The sequence below is a fragment of the Phaenicophaeus curvirostris genome, chromosome 9 (genome assembly GCF_032191515.1).
Source record: "Phaenicophaeus curvirostris isolate KB17595 chromosome 9, BPBGC_Pcur_1.0, whole genome shotgun sequence".
NCBI classification, from domain to species: domain Eukaryota; kingdom Metazoa; phylum Chordata; class Aves; order Cuculiformes; family Cuculidae; genus Phaenicophaeus; species Phaenicophaeus curvirostris.
The window spans coordinates 33,714,616-33,729,413 of record NC_091400.1 but is presented as its reverse complement, the minus strand read 5'-3'; the positions used below and the strand labels follow the sequence as shown (position 1 = coordinate 33,729,413).

At 48.7% G+C, this 14,798-nt stretch overlaps 1 protein-coding gene across 1 annotated transcript; it reads right to left on the bottom strand.

Annotated features, from left to right (window-relative positions):
- Positions 1-435: 435 nt before the first annotated feature.
- LOC138723871 (microsomal triglyceride transfer protein-like) lies at positions 436-12,641 on the bottom strand. Its single transcript, XM_069863307.1, has 18 exons — positions 12,472-12,641; positions 11,177-11,358; positions 10,831-10,974; positions 10,217-10,324; positions 9,476-9,592; positions 7,721-7,860; positions 7,276-7,429; positions 6,412-6,569; positions 5,727-5,892; positions 5,174-5,281; positions 4,835-5,047; positions 4,505-4,719; positions 3,774-3,871; positions 2,586-2,707; positions 1,950-2,177; positions 1,532-1,656; positions 1,061-1,231; positions 436-792 (listed from the first exon to the last, which is right to left on the bottom strand). Exons 1-18 carry the CDS (start codon positions 12,536-12,538, stop codon positions 645-647), a joined length of 2,664 nt encoding a protein of 887 aa, XP_069719408.1. The 5' UTR covers positions 12,539-12,641; the 3' UTR covers positions 436-644.
- Between the last annotated feature and the right edge of the window lie 2,157 nt (positions 12,642-14,798).

Genomic DNA, 14,798 nt, shown 5'->3' with positions numbered 1-14,798 from the left:
CACCTTCAATTAACCCAGAAAGAATATACAATAATTGACAACAGGTTAGGCAGCATTTTGCCTTGCTTCTCTTGTCTTCCTCCCAGAGTATTATTCTGAGGTAAACATCTCTGTGGTTTCATTTGAAAAATTATTTTGAACCATTGCATCTCCTCCAGAAATATTTTTTTCCCATGATCCTGGACAGTTTGGCAGTCACAAAACTGAACATTAAATGAGGGGCATTCACCCCTTCCATGGGGAACTTCCTCCTGCTCTCTCCTGACTGCTTTGATAAACAGGGAGGAAAAAATGGCATTTTGGGGCACAGGCTTGCAGAAAAGTTTCTTGGGCTCCGAGAAAATAATTCATTTGCAAAAGAAGGCTGTTTTCCACAAAGACTAGTTTGGCTTCCCATGGGCTTTCCCATGAAGAGGAAGAGTTTGAGCCAGGTTTGGCTCCTCCATCCCTAAGCATGGGGTGCCCCTGGCTGTCTTGCAGCAGTTCCTCTTGTGGTCTGTTCTGATGCCCTTATTGCAGCATTTTTCTTATTAAATAATTGTTAAAGATGGTTATGGAGGAGTTGAGCAGTGACCTTGACAGCTCAGCTGAGGTGTGTGGCAGGAGATGAGGCAGTTACCCAGTCCCAAATTGCTCCAACACCCCTATTCTCCTTCTGTGGTCAGCAAGAGGTTGCAGGTCTTGGAGTTGGCTTGGTGCAAGGCAAACTCCTGTCCGGGCATGGTGCCCTTCCTGCCTTTTCGAGTGGCGCTGCTGTGGTTCCCGGCAGATGTAGAAACTGTGAAGATTTCTCTGTGGGACAACGTGACAGCAAGATGGTCAGGAGGCTGAGGTGGTAGTGGACCCCATCCTTCTCCCAGACCATCTTCTGGTGGTCTGGGCGTGGTGCTTCCACCCATGTCATCATGAATTTTTGGTGCCCTTCTCCCATCCCTACTGGTTTTGACCTAACCCACTCAATAAAGGTAAACCCATTATTCCCTCCTCTCCTCAATAAGGCCTCCTTTATCTCAAGCACGTCATGATGCTTCTACAGTGTCTGGCCGTATCCAGAGTATACCTGTATGGGACCTGCTCCTGTCTCAGCTGCAGGCACATGAGCACTGGGCTGCTAGAAAATCTCAGCATGGTGTCAAAGTGGATTGAGGTCTCCACCTCCATCTGGCTTCTCATGGTGGCTTGCAGGAAAGGGGCATCTAATTCTGCCTGGAAATCAATGGCGAGGCTTCCCCTGCGAGAGAGAAGCACATGGGTCTGGTCACTGAGCAGGGGCCCCAGCCTGGGCACCATGTGCTGACACCAAATAACCACATAAGCATCTTAATTTTAGGTCTGACCATGGAAAAGGAGTGTGTAACCATTGCCCATCAGACTCCTACCCAATGTGTCTACCAGAAAGAGCTGGACCCAGCAGAAGAAAAGCAGAAGGCTATTGAAAGTCAGCCTAAGGTGGAGCATTCCTGGGCTCGCTGTGTGCTGAGCCTCCTCAGTACTCGCATCCTCAGAGCCAAGCAATTTCCCAACCACTGACCTTGAATTGATGCTGGTTTTCAGTTCCTGCTCCCAAATGCTCACATCCATGTCAGCTGAAATGTCAAGCCCCAGCCCGCCCTGGAGTTTGATGGCCACTTGGAGGCCAGACTGCAGAGAAATGACCTGGAAGATGGAGAAGGCAGAACTTACTGTGATCAGACACCGCTCTTGGCTGAGTAATCAATCCTTGGCTGCTGGGACTGTGCTAGGCTCACACGGGAGTAACTCAAACCGTGTGTGTTCCACAGCAGAGCCAAGCTATCCCACTGTTTTACCAATCCCAAGCGACCTCTGGCAGTGCCACCTTGCTCTTAGATGTGTGGCTGCAGTGAATAACATACCTAGAGGCCACTGATTCATGTTATGAGATTCGGTTGGGTTTGGCATGGAGGCAGATCACCCCCACCATGCAGTACCTGGTGATGGTCCATCAGCAGGAGGTTCCCTTTGACTATATTTGTGGGTTCTCCGCTGTTTAACAGGACCTTGGCCATTAAGTCTGTGTATCCATGGAAGAACACGACTGGCCGCAACTGAACATCGAAGAAGACGGCAGACATCCCAGCTGTGAGCTCTGGCTCCTCTTCCCCTTCCAAGATGTTCTCTCCCAGCATCGACTCCATCCCTTGAGCTTCAATAGTGACCTAAAACACAAAAGTAGAGATGTGCAAGCTGCACAGAGAAAAGCTGGAGAGTCCATTTCATGCCCTGCAATGCTATTTGAGTTGCTATATTTGTCCAGCCCTTGGACAGGCACCTTTTGAAGCAGGAGAATGGTGATGGAGTGGGCTGGATGAAGCATTCAAGCTGTCCCTGAGAACTGTGCAGCAGTGGTTTCGCATTCCCCATTTGTTTGTGTGGAGTGGGTGGTTCCCTTCTCCAGAACAGGTCTGTTTGGCTTCACATCAGTAATGGAGGAGGATGAATTAAGAGCTGTGAGCACTTATATATTTCTGACATGGGACAGGTTAGGATGGGGCAGACAGGGCAGTGGTCACCACTAGGTTAGTATTGTAAGCCCCCTATGCACACGTGCTCTCTTGCCAGCACACCTGAGCTGCACGAAGGCGCTGGCCACCGCTGAGCAGTGAGAAGTCAGAGACGCTCTTCCTCAGAAATCCACCCTCCAAAAATAGCAGGTCCAGCCCGAAGATGGAACGCAGGTCCTTGGTGACTGAAAGAGATTCTTGTAAGCATTCCCAGGCAATGCCTGGCACATGTCTTTTTGCAAATGAGTCAGTGAATGGTGGTGAACCACAAATGCCCTGAGAGCAGCAGCAGGGGATGAAGGCTGAAAAGAATATAGAGAGCCAATAGGTGGGATGTGTAAGACTGGGATCCCAACAAGCGTATTCCCTGTGCCCAGTGCCACCAAGTCAGTGCTCAGTGAGATAGGGTGGCTTCTTAGAAGAGCTGGTCTAGGTTGATTGTGAGAATGGGGAGGTCACTGCATACATCTAAAAGCAGGATCCTGAGACCTCCTTGATAATTTGAAAGCCTCCTCAACAGATTGTATGGCTACTCCTGTAGAGTTGTCCCATCTGTGGTCAGGGTGGCTGACCTGCACTGATCTCATATCAACCATTAAATATCTGATAAAGACAAATGATTCAGAGGTGAAAGCTTCTCTGCACAACCTCCTCAGTTCTTGCAATAACTGAAGGATTTAACGTAGCAATGTTTTTCTTCCAGGTGTTAGCTATCTTGCCTCTACCTCCACCCTACAAGGCTAGACTGAGCTAATTCAAAGAGAGACAAAAATGAGAGCTGAGGGGGAGATTTAAGCAGATATTTAGCAAGTGTCGCAGTGTGTTGCAGTGTCTCTGACATTTGATGATTTTTATATTCGTACAAGGATTCTCCTCTTTGAAAAGCTTATTAAAAATACCTAAGGAACTGAGGAATATCATGACTTATCAGGAAAAGCATAAAAAATCCCACCGGCAATCTACAATTGATTTAGTCTCCAGCTGAAGCTCCTCTTTCAAATTAGCAGGATTTGGGAAAAGTACATGGCACAGCCTAGCCCTCCTGCTGTAGGAGTGTCAGAGAAAGGTATCTATATTTCAGGATGTGGCAACTAGCCAGCCTCGGCTGGGTAGGCAGACGTGCTCAGAAACTTCACTTTGAGGTTTTGGGGCATTTCTATAAAGCTGTGTCCGCTTCTGAAAGCTTTCCCTACCAGCCTCTCCTTTAGCCATTAAAGGGGACCATGGGATCAGTCTCCTCTGTGGTGTCACCTGTCAGAGGTCCAGAGAAAGAAGACGAAATGCCAGCTTTGGAGAAGAAGTGGTAATTATTTATCCGTGGGTCTTTCATGATGTCTTTCATTATCTTCCTGGAAACAAGAGGGAAAGAGGATGTTAGCACCAGGAATCAAGGAAGTGACAATGTCAGTAGTCATCACAGGAGACTGTACAAAGAAGGAAACAGAAATTTCCAAATTACTTCCCTCAGTTGCCTAGAGAAGAGTAAGCAAAAAAAAAAAAAAAAAGCAGATGTGGGCTACCCTGGAATTACTCTCTCATCTGGTTTCTCCTCTGGTAGAAACCAGTCAGATATTTTTCTGCAGATTTTGCTTACCTCTGAAAAATATTAGTGCTCAGGCTCTTCTGTGCAGATAGGAGGATTAATGCAGTTACAAATTGTGCCCTGTCCTGTGAGCAAGAGCTTTGACCTCAAAGGTCTTTGCCAAAGCCACAAGCTTGGGTCCTGCTGCCACAGAGCAGGACAAGGAGAAACGCTGGGTTTTGGCTGGCTGGGTGTTATCAGCTTTATCAGCACTGCTGTTTAATTCCTTCCGCAACAGCAAACTTCCAGGCAGCCCCACTGGCAGCCCCAAGAAAGGATGCCAGCACTCTTGAAAGGCACACGGGGTCAAAAGCCACAGCTGGAGTATGGAGGAGGAGGGAAAAAAAAAAAAGTGATGTAGATGTATGGGGAAAAATGCAACCTTCCCCTCCAGACCCACCTTGCTGGGTGGTGGTCAGCATGTAGGCTGTGCTGGACCTTCAGCAGCAGAAATGTTGCTGTCTCCTCCTCCATCTCATTGGTGGCCAGCAGGATGTTAATGACATCCATGGGTGAGGGCTCATTATCTAGGAGGATTTCTGCAGCGGCCAGGCGACATGATTTTTCATAGTTCTTCCTCTTCTCATGGAAGATCCTCCTCATTGCTTGTTTCACCTGATAAAAGAGAGCAATTAAAATGATGCTGTTTGATCCGCAAATAGTGGCTCCATTTGCACCGTGATGGCTTCGCTTTGAATGGGAAGAGAAGCACCAAACCCTTGTTTTGTACCTTGCTGGAGATGTGCTGAGTGGGAAATCGGTGCAGGGCAGAGATGGCTGCAGTGGTGATGGCGGTGGGACCCTCTTCGACATGGTCCAGGAGCATGGGGATTGTTTCAGGGACCACTGCGTTCCCCAGGGCCAGTAGGTAAATGACCACCTCGGACTCCTCCTCAGCACCGCTTAGTCCCGCAAGGATGGTTTCCACCCCACGCTCCACCTCCTGCTTGGGGTTTGCAGGAGGGCAGAAGAGAAGGAGGATGAGGAGAGGGACAGGTGACGTTTTCAGCTCTTGCAAAGGAAGGAGGGGTCCAAAAAAGCCAAGCATGGAGGTTTGCAAAGGACCCACCTGCAGCCCACACAGCTTCTGCTGGCACAGCTTGCCAACCAGAGCGCCCACAGCAACTACCCCCGTCTCCCAGACCTCGGGTGCGAGTTGCTTTCCATCCAGCTTATCCTGGGCACCAGAGAAGGGTATTAGGAAACAAGGAAAACATTATGTGGGAAAAGACAGAGAAGGAGTATATTTTACCGATTATCTCAAAGTGTTTACAAAAAAAAAAGTAAGGAAAAAATAGATATCACCTGTCTTGAAGGAAGCCATGCGTGGTTTAATTGGATAAAATCCTGTTTTTTTCACAGAGGCTTTTAATTAAACTTTTATTATCTGTAATGCACTGACATAAATCACTTTCTGTGGAATGCTTTTCCTCTGAAGAGCATCTACACCTACCACATGTGTCCCATTAAAAGCACATAAAATAATCCCATAAGCAGGAAGATAGATTTTGACAGAAATATATTTTCTATTTTCAGGAAAATATGGTTGCTGTTCCCTCCTGATCAAAAGGGGATGAGGATCCATCCTGGAGTTGGGGAGGGAGAGAAATGTCTGTACTTACTAGCACCAGGTGGAGAAGCTCTCCTGAAGGACGGGGAGAGAAAGCTGCCGCATAAAGAAACTTCTCCAGCAGGGACTTGGGCTTCTTGCCAAAATCCAGGAAGTCCGAAATAGCTGCCAAGGATGCCACCGACTGTGCAGCCACTGCTGCCTCCACAACGAAGGGGCTGGAGCAAGAAGAGGGAGGTCATCAGTGACACAACCCACGGACAGAGCTGGAGAAGAAAATCAAAGTACCTTATTCAGACCCTCATCCCCCTTTCTCTTCTCCATGCTTTCCTCTGACTTTAAAAGTCACAGGAGCTTCAGTCATGGGTTAACAAAGCATAAAATGTTGCTTTGAACTCATCCACATCTATGCATTTCACTGCAGAGAGTAGTCTGGTCCCATCGTCCACACTGACAAGAGATGGAAGCTATGGGTCTAGGTGGATGGTCTGGAAATAACAGACCTCCAACCATATTTGCAGAAAGCCTTGCTGGACCTCCAAAGCCAGCAAAAAAAAAAAAAAAAGCCATGCATCATTTGTGCAGTATGGGCATTAAGAAAAACAGGGTACATTTGCATTAGTCAGGAGCTGCCTGGACCAGGTATGGTGCATGGACCAGCACCAAATGGCCCTTTGTGCCATGTTTCTACATGCACAGAAAGCCAGTATTGGCCACAGAGCTCCTGGGAATCTCACAGTATCTCCTCAGGCGCTTTCCTCAGCAGCTGCAGAACATCTCTCTTCTTGGCAGTGCGCAGCATCTGAATGAACCTCTGGAACTGTGATGTGGTTGCTGCCTTCGAGGTGTCCATTTTTACTCTCTGGCTGTTGAAAGCCTTCAGGTAGGCTCTCAGCTGCAAAGGTAAGGCTTCGTTATGTGGAATTTAGCCTCTCCCCTCCGCCCCCTCACCTGGTCCTGAATCATGGGACAATGTTTACACTCCAGAAATATTTAGGAGTGGGGGGGGCCTATGGGGGTCATGCAATTGCCTGCAGGCATCTACTGCAGCCTCCCACTTCCACCACTGAGAACTTGTGCTGAAGCCCAAATGCCTCAATTTGTGCTGTGTGCCAGGAAAAGTGCAGGAGAAACTTTGAGCATCACCAGTGCCTGAAAGCCATTGCAATTCCAGACTTCCTAGGTGAAAAGCCTGGAGGACATGAAGAGGCAGAAATAACCCCTCCTTTGTCCTTGCTAGCCTGGCCTGTGGTAGGAATGTTTCCTGACCCTCAGACCTGTGACAAGTCTAATCCAGCTGGAAGTACCAGGCGTGCACCAGGTTACTTCTCCAATCATGGAAACGCAGCTATATTTGGGGGGGACAGAGGGGTTCTTCCACCACGGGTAGCAACATTACAAAGTATTTAAGAGAAGTAACACGTCAGGCTGTTGCTCAACTGTGTTGCTGGGGCTGCATCCTGCCTCAACAGCAGTAATGAGCCCCTATAAAGGAACCACCATTGTTTAACTCCAAATCCTACCGCCTTCTCCTGCCTAGCCAGGTGGCCAGCTTCAGGGAGAGCACACGGTGAGTTTTGGGGGTAGGTAGCATCACTGACCGATGGGCAGCGGGTGCAGACCCTCCTGAAGGGCACGCTGGCCATGCCCAGGGGCTGGTGCTGTCCCTCTGTGCCAGCCAGCGCATCCTTGAGGCTTTTACCAGCCACCTCTGCTGGGCTGGGCGCTGGAGGAGACACTAGCTGGAGCTCCTGCCTGTGGAAGAAGAAAAAGCAATCGAGAAGCGCTTTGTCATTTACACCCTCCATGGCTCAGGGTCTGGTTGTGTTCATGCAGATTTGGAGAAGATGGAGACGGGGAGGAAAGCTGTCTAAAGGTGCCTGGTGTTCTCCTCACACCATGCCCCGTTCAGCTACACCCTGTCCTCCTTGCTGCCTACACCAGACTGTGCCAGCTAGGCTGGTGGGAGAGTAGCAAGCACCTTAGGTCCAACAGATCCCATGCTGGGCCGCCTGATTCAGGCAGTGGAATGAGAGCATCACTCACCTCGAACTGATTTTGATGCCAATGCTAGACCTCAGGGCTGGAGACAGCACATGGCTTTCTTCTACCAACACTGAATGGAGGAGGTTGCCTTTCACCACGTACTGGCTTCTGCTGGTGGGCTGCCACTCAACTCTAAAAATCTTGAAAATAGAAAAACAAGGATAAAAGCCACAACATTTCCTCTCTTACCCTCTCCCCAGGCGATTTCTCTCCTCTCTGTTAGGAGCAAAAGCGCTTTCCAGTCCACAGAGTCATTCACTTTGCTTGCAAAATGTAGGAAAGGAAAACAAAGAAGATCCCAGCCTCTTCCCAGTTGTGGGAGAAGGCAGCATCAGGTGATGACCACAGCATGAGGATGCTTTCACTCATGGCTGATGTAGGGAGACAGACTTGTGGCACCATGCAGACTTTCCTGACAAGACGATGTCACCCTCGCACAGCCACAGAAGAAAAGAGCAGCAGAGGGAGCAGGGCATGTTCCTGCCTGGTGTGGGTGATGCCTGGAGATCACGAACTGGAAATAAATGCCTTCCAAAGCATTGCCCGTCCTTCAAGCCCATTTGACAGCTCCATAACTCCCTCAACACAGCTGCAAGGCGTGGGAGGAGGTATGGCCCTTAATGCCAAAATGCCTCATCCTGATGAGCATCAGCAAGGACATCCTCTCCAAGAAAAAGAGAAGGCTAAGCAACAGCAGTTTCTTCCAGGCTCATGCCAAAAAATGTTTGGCTTCTCTGTTGTGCTGCATGATGATCTTGGGGAAGCTCTCTGGCTTTTTTCTTTCTGAAATAAATGGCGCACTTGCTGGGCTTCACCTCTACCTCATCTCCCTGCCCTAGTGAGGGGAGCATTGATCACACTGGGAGATATTATCGGAGCATCCGGGCTTGCACATGGCAGGTCTTGGGGAAGGGGAAGAGCTGGACTATGTGCAAGCGGTGTTTTTTGACAGCAAGTGGCATTAGCAAAAATAATATTGCTATTTTAATAGAGAAGTTTTTTTATCCATAGGCTTTGCCTTTTACAGGGCTGTGCAACGTTGTTATTTTGCTGTCACAGCTATAGATGCAGGCAAGGTCCAAGCAGCTGCCTAAGTCCATGTGGCTGAAAACCTCATTGCTAAAAATGTGCTGTGCCGAGTTTGTTACTTTCTTGGGTAAGTCTGCCAGGATTCGTACTCCAGAAAGCTTTTCTAATAAGAACACTCAGTGTGACTGCTGAAGCCTATGGACTCTCTGTGCAGTGATGTCTATTCTTATATTGATTGCAGTAGAATTTATATATTCGAAAACCCATCAATTTTAATTTTGGTGGGTATAACTTCATTAAGATCCACAGAGTTTCATCATTTATGTCAGGGCTTAACGTGGGCTACTGTTTGGAAGCAAACAAGCCTTTGGTCCTGTCAACCTAATCCCCAAGGTGATGAGACTGAGCTTTAGAAAACAATTCTGTATTTCCACCTTCCCAAGCAGAACTAGCTGACAGGTCAGCAGTGATAACAAGGATGGGGATGGGAAGACCCGGGGCATCTTTTCTGCTCCTACCCACCTCAGAATCGTGTATTCCTCATGAGGTATGTTGGTGCATTCCAATTTGGGTATGGGTCTAAGAACTGGATCCCCATTCCAAGTTGGTGCAGAAGGCTGAAGCCAGCTGGGTGTGGGACTCACAGCCCACCCGTAGGAAAATTTTGGGGACAACCTTGACCTACTTGATGTAAGCTGGGCCCACCACTGAGAGGAAGTGACTTGCTTTGTTTATGGAGGTGAATCCAAACTTGGGCTTTGCACATCTGAGGAGGTCTTTTGTCTTCAGGATGGAATCATTGGACATGGTGTACGTGACTTGGCATCTCCCAGAGACGTCCTCCTGAAATACAAATGTAAGTGACCATGGTTATGGGTGATAGACTTTAATCAAGCCTTAATAAAATGAACTGTGTAGAGAACAGATGCAAATTAATAAATAGAAAAATCAAAAAGGCAAGAAACTGAGTTATTTTTAGGGGTGTTGGAAAGATTCAAATCTATCTGGGCAGGAAACCTGCTCTTGCAGATTTAGGCTAACAGCAGCAGCAGCTTTGTGCCTGTATTTTGTGTTTTGATGTTGTTTGCAGGTCACTACAGCATCAGTTCACCCCTGGAGGAAGGGATTTCCCTTCTATTTGCAGGAGGCTGACTGGGCTCGGCAAATCAAATCAAACCAAATTCCAAATAAAACTTGGCAGAAATTTTTGTAGATTTTTTTCTTTATTTTTCCTGCTGTCCAGGGAAAGACGATGATTTTGTTATCATGCCTATTCCCGAGAATTGTCTTTTGTCTTTCCAACAGTTATTCTCGCTTATAGCCTCTGGAGCAGCAAAGCCCATGATGATAATCCTGAATTTTGCCTCTCATGAAGTAGGTGGCCTGGCTGTGCTTTGGGGCCAGCTCTCCTGCTGTGGTATTAGCCTCTGGCTTTCGAGCAGGGTCTGGCCCCAGCTCTGCACCTACCTCCACTGCGTTGCCAGCATGGGGCTGGAGCTGGAGCAGACTGATAACACCTCGTTTCAGGTTTGAGATCAGGATGCTTTCTGCTTCATCCCCATAGAAGGCTTTGACCTAGGAGGGTAAGAGGTGGTGTCAGCCTATGGGGATGGCTCTGGGGTCCCTGTGGGCTCCTTTGCTGCCTTCCCTGCTGAAAGGCATCTGCCCTGCAATCCAACTCAAAGATTTTTCAGAAGGACGACTGTATCCCTTGATAGCATGGGCTTTGTGGATGCATGCCCACAATTTTCCCCTGTTTTTCACCCAATAGCTTTCCCAAGCCTTAGAGGAGAAGGTCAGAGAGGAGCTCCTGTCCCAGAGTTAGGACCAAGGCCCTTTTCACATGGAATGCTGCAGGTCCAGCCAAGCCTGCAGCCCCTTTGGACAGTGGAGCTTCATCTAGGATCACACTGGACCCTGTGGGATACCTGTATTTGCCACCCTGTCCAGTTCCTTGTGCTCTAATATGAAATCAGAGGTGGAGCAAAAGTTTGTAAGGGCTTCGTTGCTAGGAAAGTCTGGGAAGTAGCCAGGAGTGCTTTACAAAGGGCATGAGCAAGCCTAGGAGGTGCCCAGCTGACCTTCCCACTGTTCCAGGAGATGAACACCGGCTGCTGGAGCTCTGCTCGTGCTTCCTGGCTCAATGCAATCTCTGCAGGGGAAGCTCCAGCACTGCCCTGGCTCCTTCCCTTTTCTGGATTGTGTTGGGCTTTCAGGTCGTGGATCTAGGACAGCAGAAGATGACAGAAAGCAATGAAGAAGCATGTCTTAACTCAGGCTGCTGTGCATTTTAGCTGCAGGTGATAGCTTGGTCAGAGGTGTCATTTTTCTTGTGGTTTGGGCTAGAAAAGGAAGGGGCTAAGGAAGGACAGCACCGCTGCTCCTGAGAGGAGTATCAGGCTGCAATGGCTTCAATACCTCACGCACCTGCACTTGGAGCAGCTCTTCCCCACCTTGGTCCTTCCATAGCTGCTGCAGGTGGACCAATGCCTCAGCCCGCAGCCAGGCTCCTTGCGGCGACAGCGTGGATGCATGGTCCAGCTGGATGTCCAGGGTATAGCGATACTGATACAGGGTCTTGGGCTGGAAAAAAAGCAGCTGCAAATCCCCTAAGGAAAGATGCAGATGTTGAAGGTCTGTGGTTGTGGACCACAGTCCCTCTGCTTACTGCAGCCAGCATCCTTCATCCTAGAGAGGCCTCAGACTTGCAAGGATGCTTGTGGCCTGCATTGCTTTGCCCCCTGGAAATAATGTTTTTACACCAAGCAGTAGGCATAGTTGACATATCTGGGGGAGAACATGGTAAGGTTTTAATGGGAAAATATTGATCCTGTGGTTTGGATATTGGGGTGTTCTCAGGGCACAACTGATTCCTGCTTGTGTTTCCAGTCCTACCTGAGAAATGATGGCCAGAGTGGGGACCCTTCTTGGGAACCCCAGGACGTTTTGAAAGTGCCAGGCAAGCACACTTTAACCCTAAAGTAAATTTTCCTGAGCATGCATGTAGACAGGAGGGATACCTCAAAGTGCCTTCTAAGCATTGTGCATTAACTGGGGCAAGGTTAGTGATTTTATTTAGGGGAGAAGAGGGACCATATTTGCATCAGAACTGCTATCTACTAGTTAAATCACTGGCTTTGTGATAGGGCAAAATGAAGTTTGTAGGGCAGCTTTAAATCAAACTTCCCCTTTGCTTTAATCTTACTTGTCTAGAATTATTTAATGCCCTTTCTCTTTTTCATATACAAATATGATTGGGAAGAGGGTTGCCTTTGCCAAGATATAACCAATCTAATCTATTTTCTGAAGTCACTTGAAATTCTCCTGCAAATCTGATGTACTTGTTGGGCTTCTGAAATGCATTACAGTTCGCTATTTTTGTTACAATGATAAGTTAATCGAGAGAAATCCATCTCACTCCCCAGGGCTTTCCTCCATGAGACAGACTGAGGAGTTTCTGTATTTCTGCAGTGTGTGCGGTGTGAAAAGCCCCAGCTCAGTTTCCCTCACCCCCTCAGGGAGGACTTCCACAGGGCCAAAGAAACTTCCCTGCCTCAGGAGATGCTCAGGCTGTTTGCAGCTCTTGTGGCAATAACGCTTCCCTCCCCAGCGTGCGTTATACGATGGCGCTGGGATGCTCTGTGCTCTAGGATGAGCATCCTATCTCTCATGGCATCCAACCCCGTCGTGTCCCTGGACCTGAGCGGCCCGAAATCTCTTACCTTTTGCCGTGCTCATGAAGGAAAAGCAAAGAAGGCAAACATATCCCCAAAGTGCCTGCGGATTCATGGTTAGCTCTGGCAGCAGCGCGGGAGATGGGGAAGGAAGGGGGTGGGAGAGGGACTATGCAACAGAAGAGGGCAAGATTTGCAGTGTTAGGCAACGGGGGCCCAGCCTTCTCCCTATCCCCGCCTCACACACCCAAGGAAAAGCAAATAATGAAACCTTTGCACCAACCCCCAGCAGCCACGGAGGGTTTGGAAATCAGCTGAGTTTTGCCAAAGACCAGTGGGAGGTTGGGAAAGCTGCAAAAAAGAGCTGCCAGCAGTATCGGGGCATGGAGAAATGGCCAATTCGCCTCAACGTGGGGGAGAAACGCTTAGAAAGCTTCTCCCTTCCTTGGTGAATTATGTCTTCCCTCCAAAAGGGAAAGGGAAAGAAATGGCTTTTTAAAAAAAAAAGACCCAAAAGGGGGATGGAGGAAAACTGTTTTTCCATCCTTTTAGTTAGAGACTGGGATTTGCAGCCCATGGGCTCAAGTTTCTTAAAGGGCCAGGCTGGAGGGAGGTGGGGAGGGCCTGCTGATGGCTCTGACCGTGAACATGGTTCCCCCCAAAAACAGCATGGGAAAAGGTTTAGGAGATGGATGCTTTGCTGATTGTGCTTCACACAGCCTGCTAACTCCTTGGCCCACCATCTGTGTATTTCTTTTTTCCACACGTGAGCTTCTTGATTGCTGAATTTAATTGGTTCCTAAAGGCATTATAGGCTGCGAAGAGCCAGAGTCCCTGCTGGATGGTGGTGGAGCGGCTCAGGGTTTTGTGAAGTCTTTTTGCCAAAACAGAGTGGGCAAACAGGAATGCCTGTGGCACATCACACCCTTTTTGTACAGGGATCTGAGAGGGAGACCGCTCCTCGAATCCTGTGTTCAGTTCTGGGCCCCTCGCCACAAGAAGGATGTTGAGGCTCTGGAGCGAGTCCAGGGAAGAGCGATGAAGCTGGTGAAGGGGCTGGAGAACAAGAGGAGCGGCTGAGAGAGCTGGGGGTGTTTAGCCTGGAGAAGAGGAGGATGAGGGGAGACCTCATTGCTCTCTACAACTACCTGAAAGGAGGTTGTGGAGAGGAGGGAGCTGGGCTCTTCTCCCAATTGACAGGGGACAGGACAAGAGGGAATGGCCTCAAGCTCCACCAGGGGAGATTTAGGCTGGACATTAGGAAAAATTTCTTCACCGAAAGGGTCGTTGGGCACTGGAAGAGTTTGCCCAGGGAGGGGGTTGATTCACCTTCCCTGGAGGGGTTTAAGGGACAGGTGGACAAGGTGCTAAGGGACATGGTTTAGTGTTTGATAGGAATGGCTGAACTTGATGATCTGGTGGGTCTTTTCCAACCTGGTGATTCTATGATTCTTATTCTCAGACTTGTATTCTACAGTTTCCTGTTAAATGATGACAGTTAGGGCTATCTTTGAGTTGGCTGCTCCAGATGTACCCCACAGGGTGTGACACCATTATTTAGGAGAGTCTGCCTATATTGGCTCCTCCTTTTGGGATACATGGACATGGGGGACTTCATTGTCAGTGCGCACGGTGTCACCAAAGCACACACAGGATGGATGGAAGCCCTGCTGAACACAGAAAACTTTAGCCCTTTAGCCAGGGTGGGGAAAAAGGAAATATTTAAAAGAACAAAGTGGCTGTTGAGGGCCTAAGTCCTGAAAATAGAGTCCTAGAGTTAGCTGGTTGCTCTTAAACACACTGGAGAGGAAAGGCAAACAGAAACAGGTTGTGAAAAAGACCTTGCTGATAAGGAGGCTTCAAACTGGGTCTGAGCTTTGTCAAGTTTGCTTCTTAGACATGGCTGCTGAGTGCCTCCAGGACTGGGGTGTGGGAAGCCAACAAGCTGCGATCTGCTTTTTCTACCCGCTGGGATGTCTGGAAGGCAAAACCGTGAGATGGCCACTCAGCAGTTTTCCCAGCAGTTCCAAGGAAAGGAGTTTATCCACTGCCTGTACTACTGGGGGTGAGTTGCTGAGCTTCCACACAAAATCTGCATGAGATATCTCTTGCTGTCATTTCTGGGTCACCTCTGTTATAATCTCATCCTCATGGCAGGGTGGCAGTGGGCAAGAAAAGCAGTCACGTAGCAGGAAAATCACCAGGGATGGGACATCTCTCTGGATTCTTAAATACGATCTCTAGACAACAAAAAATCCCAGATCCTTCCAAAGGCAGTGGAAAGAAAGAGGTACCTTTGGAGGATGCTGCATGCTGCTTATCTTGGGCACTGCCTTACTGTGACATTAATCCCCCTCTGAGCATATTTATTTAAC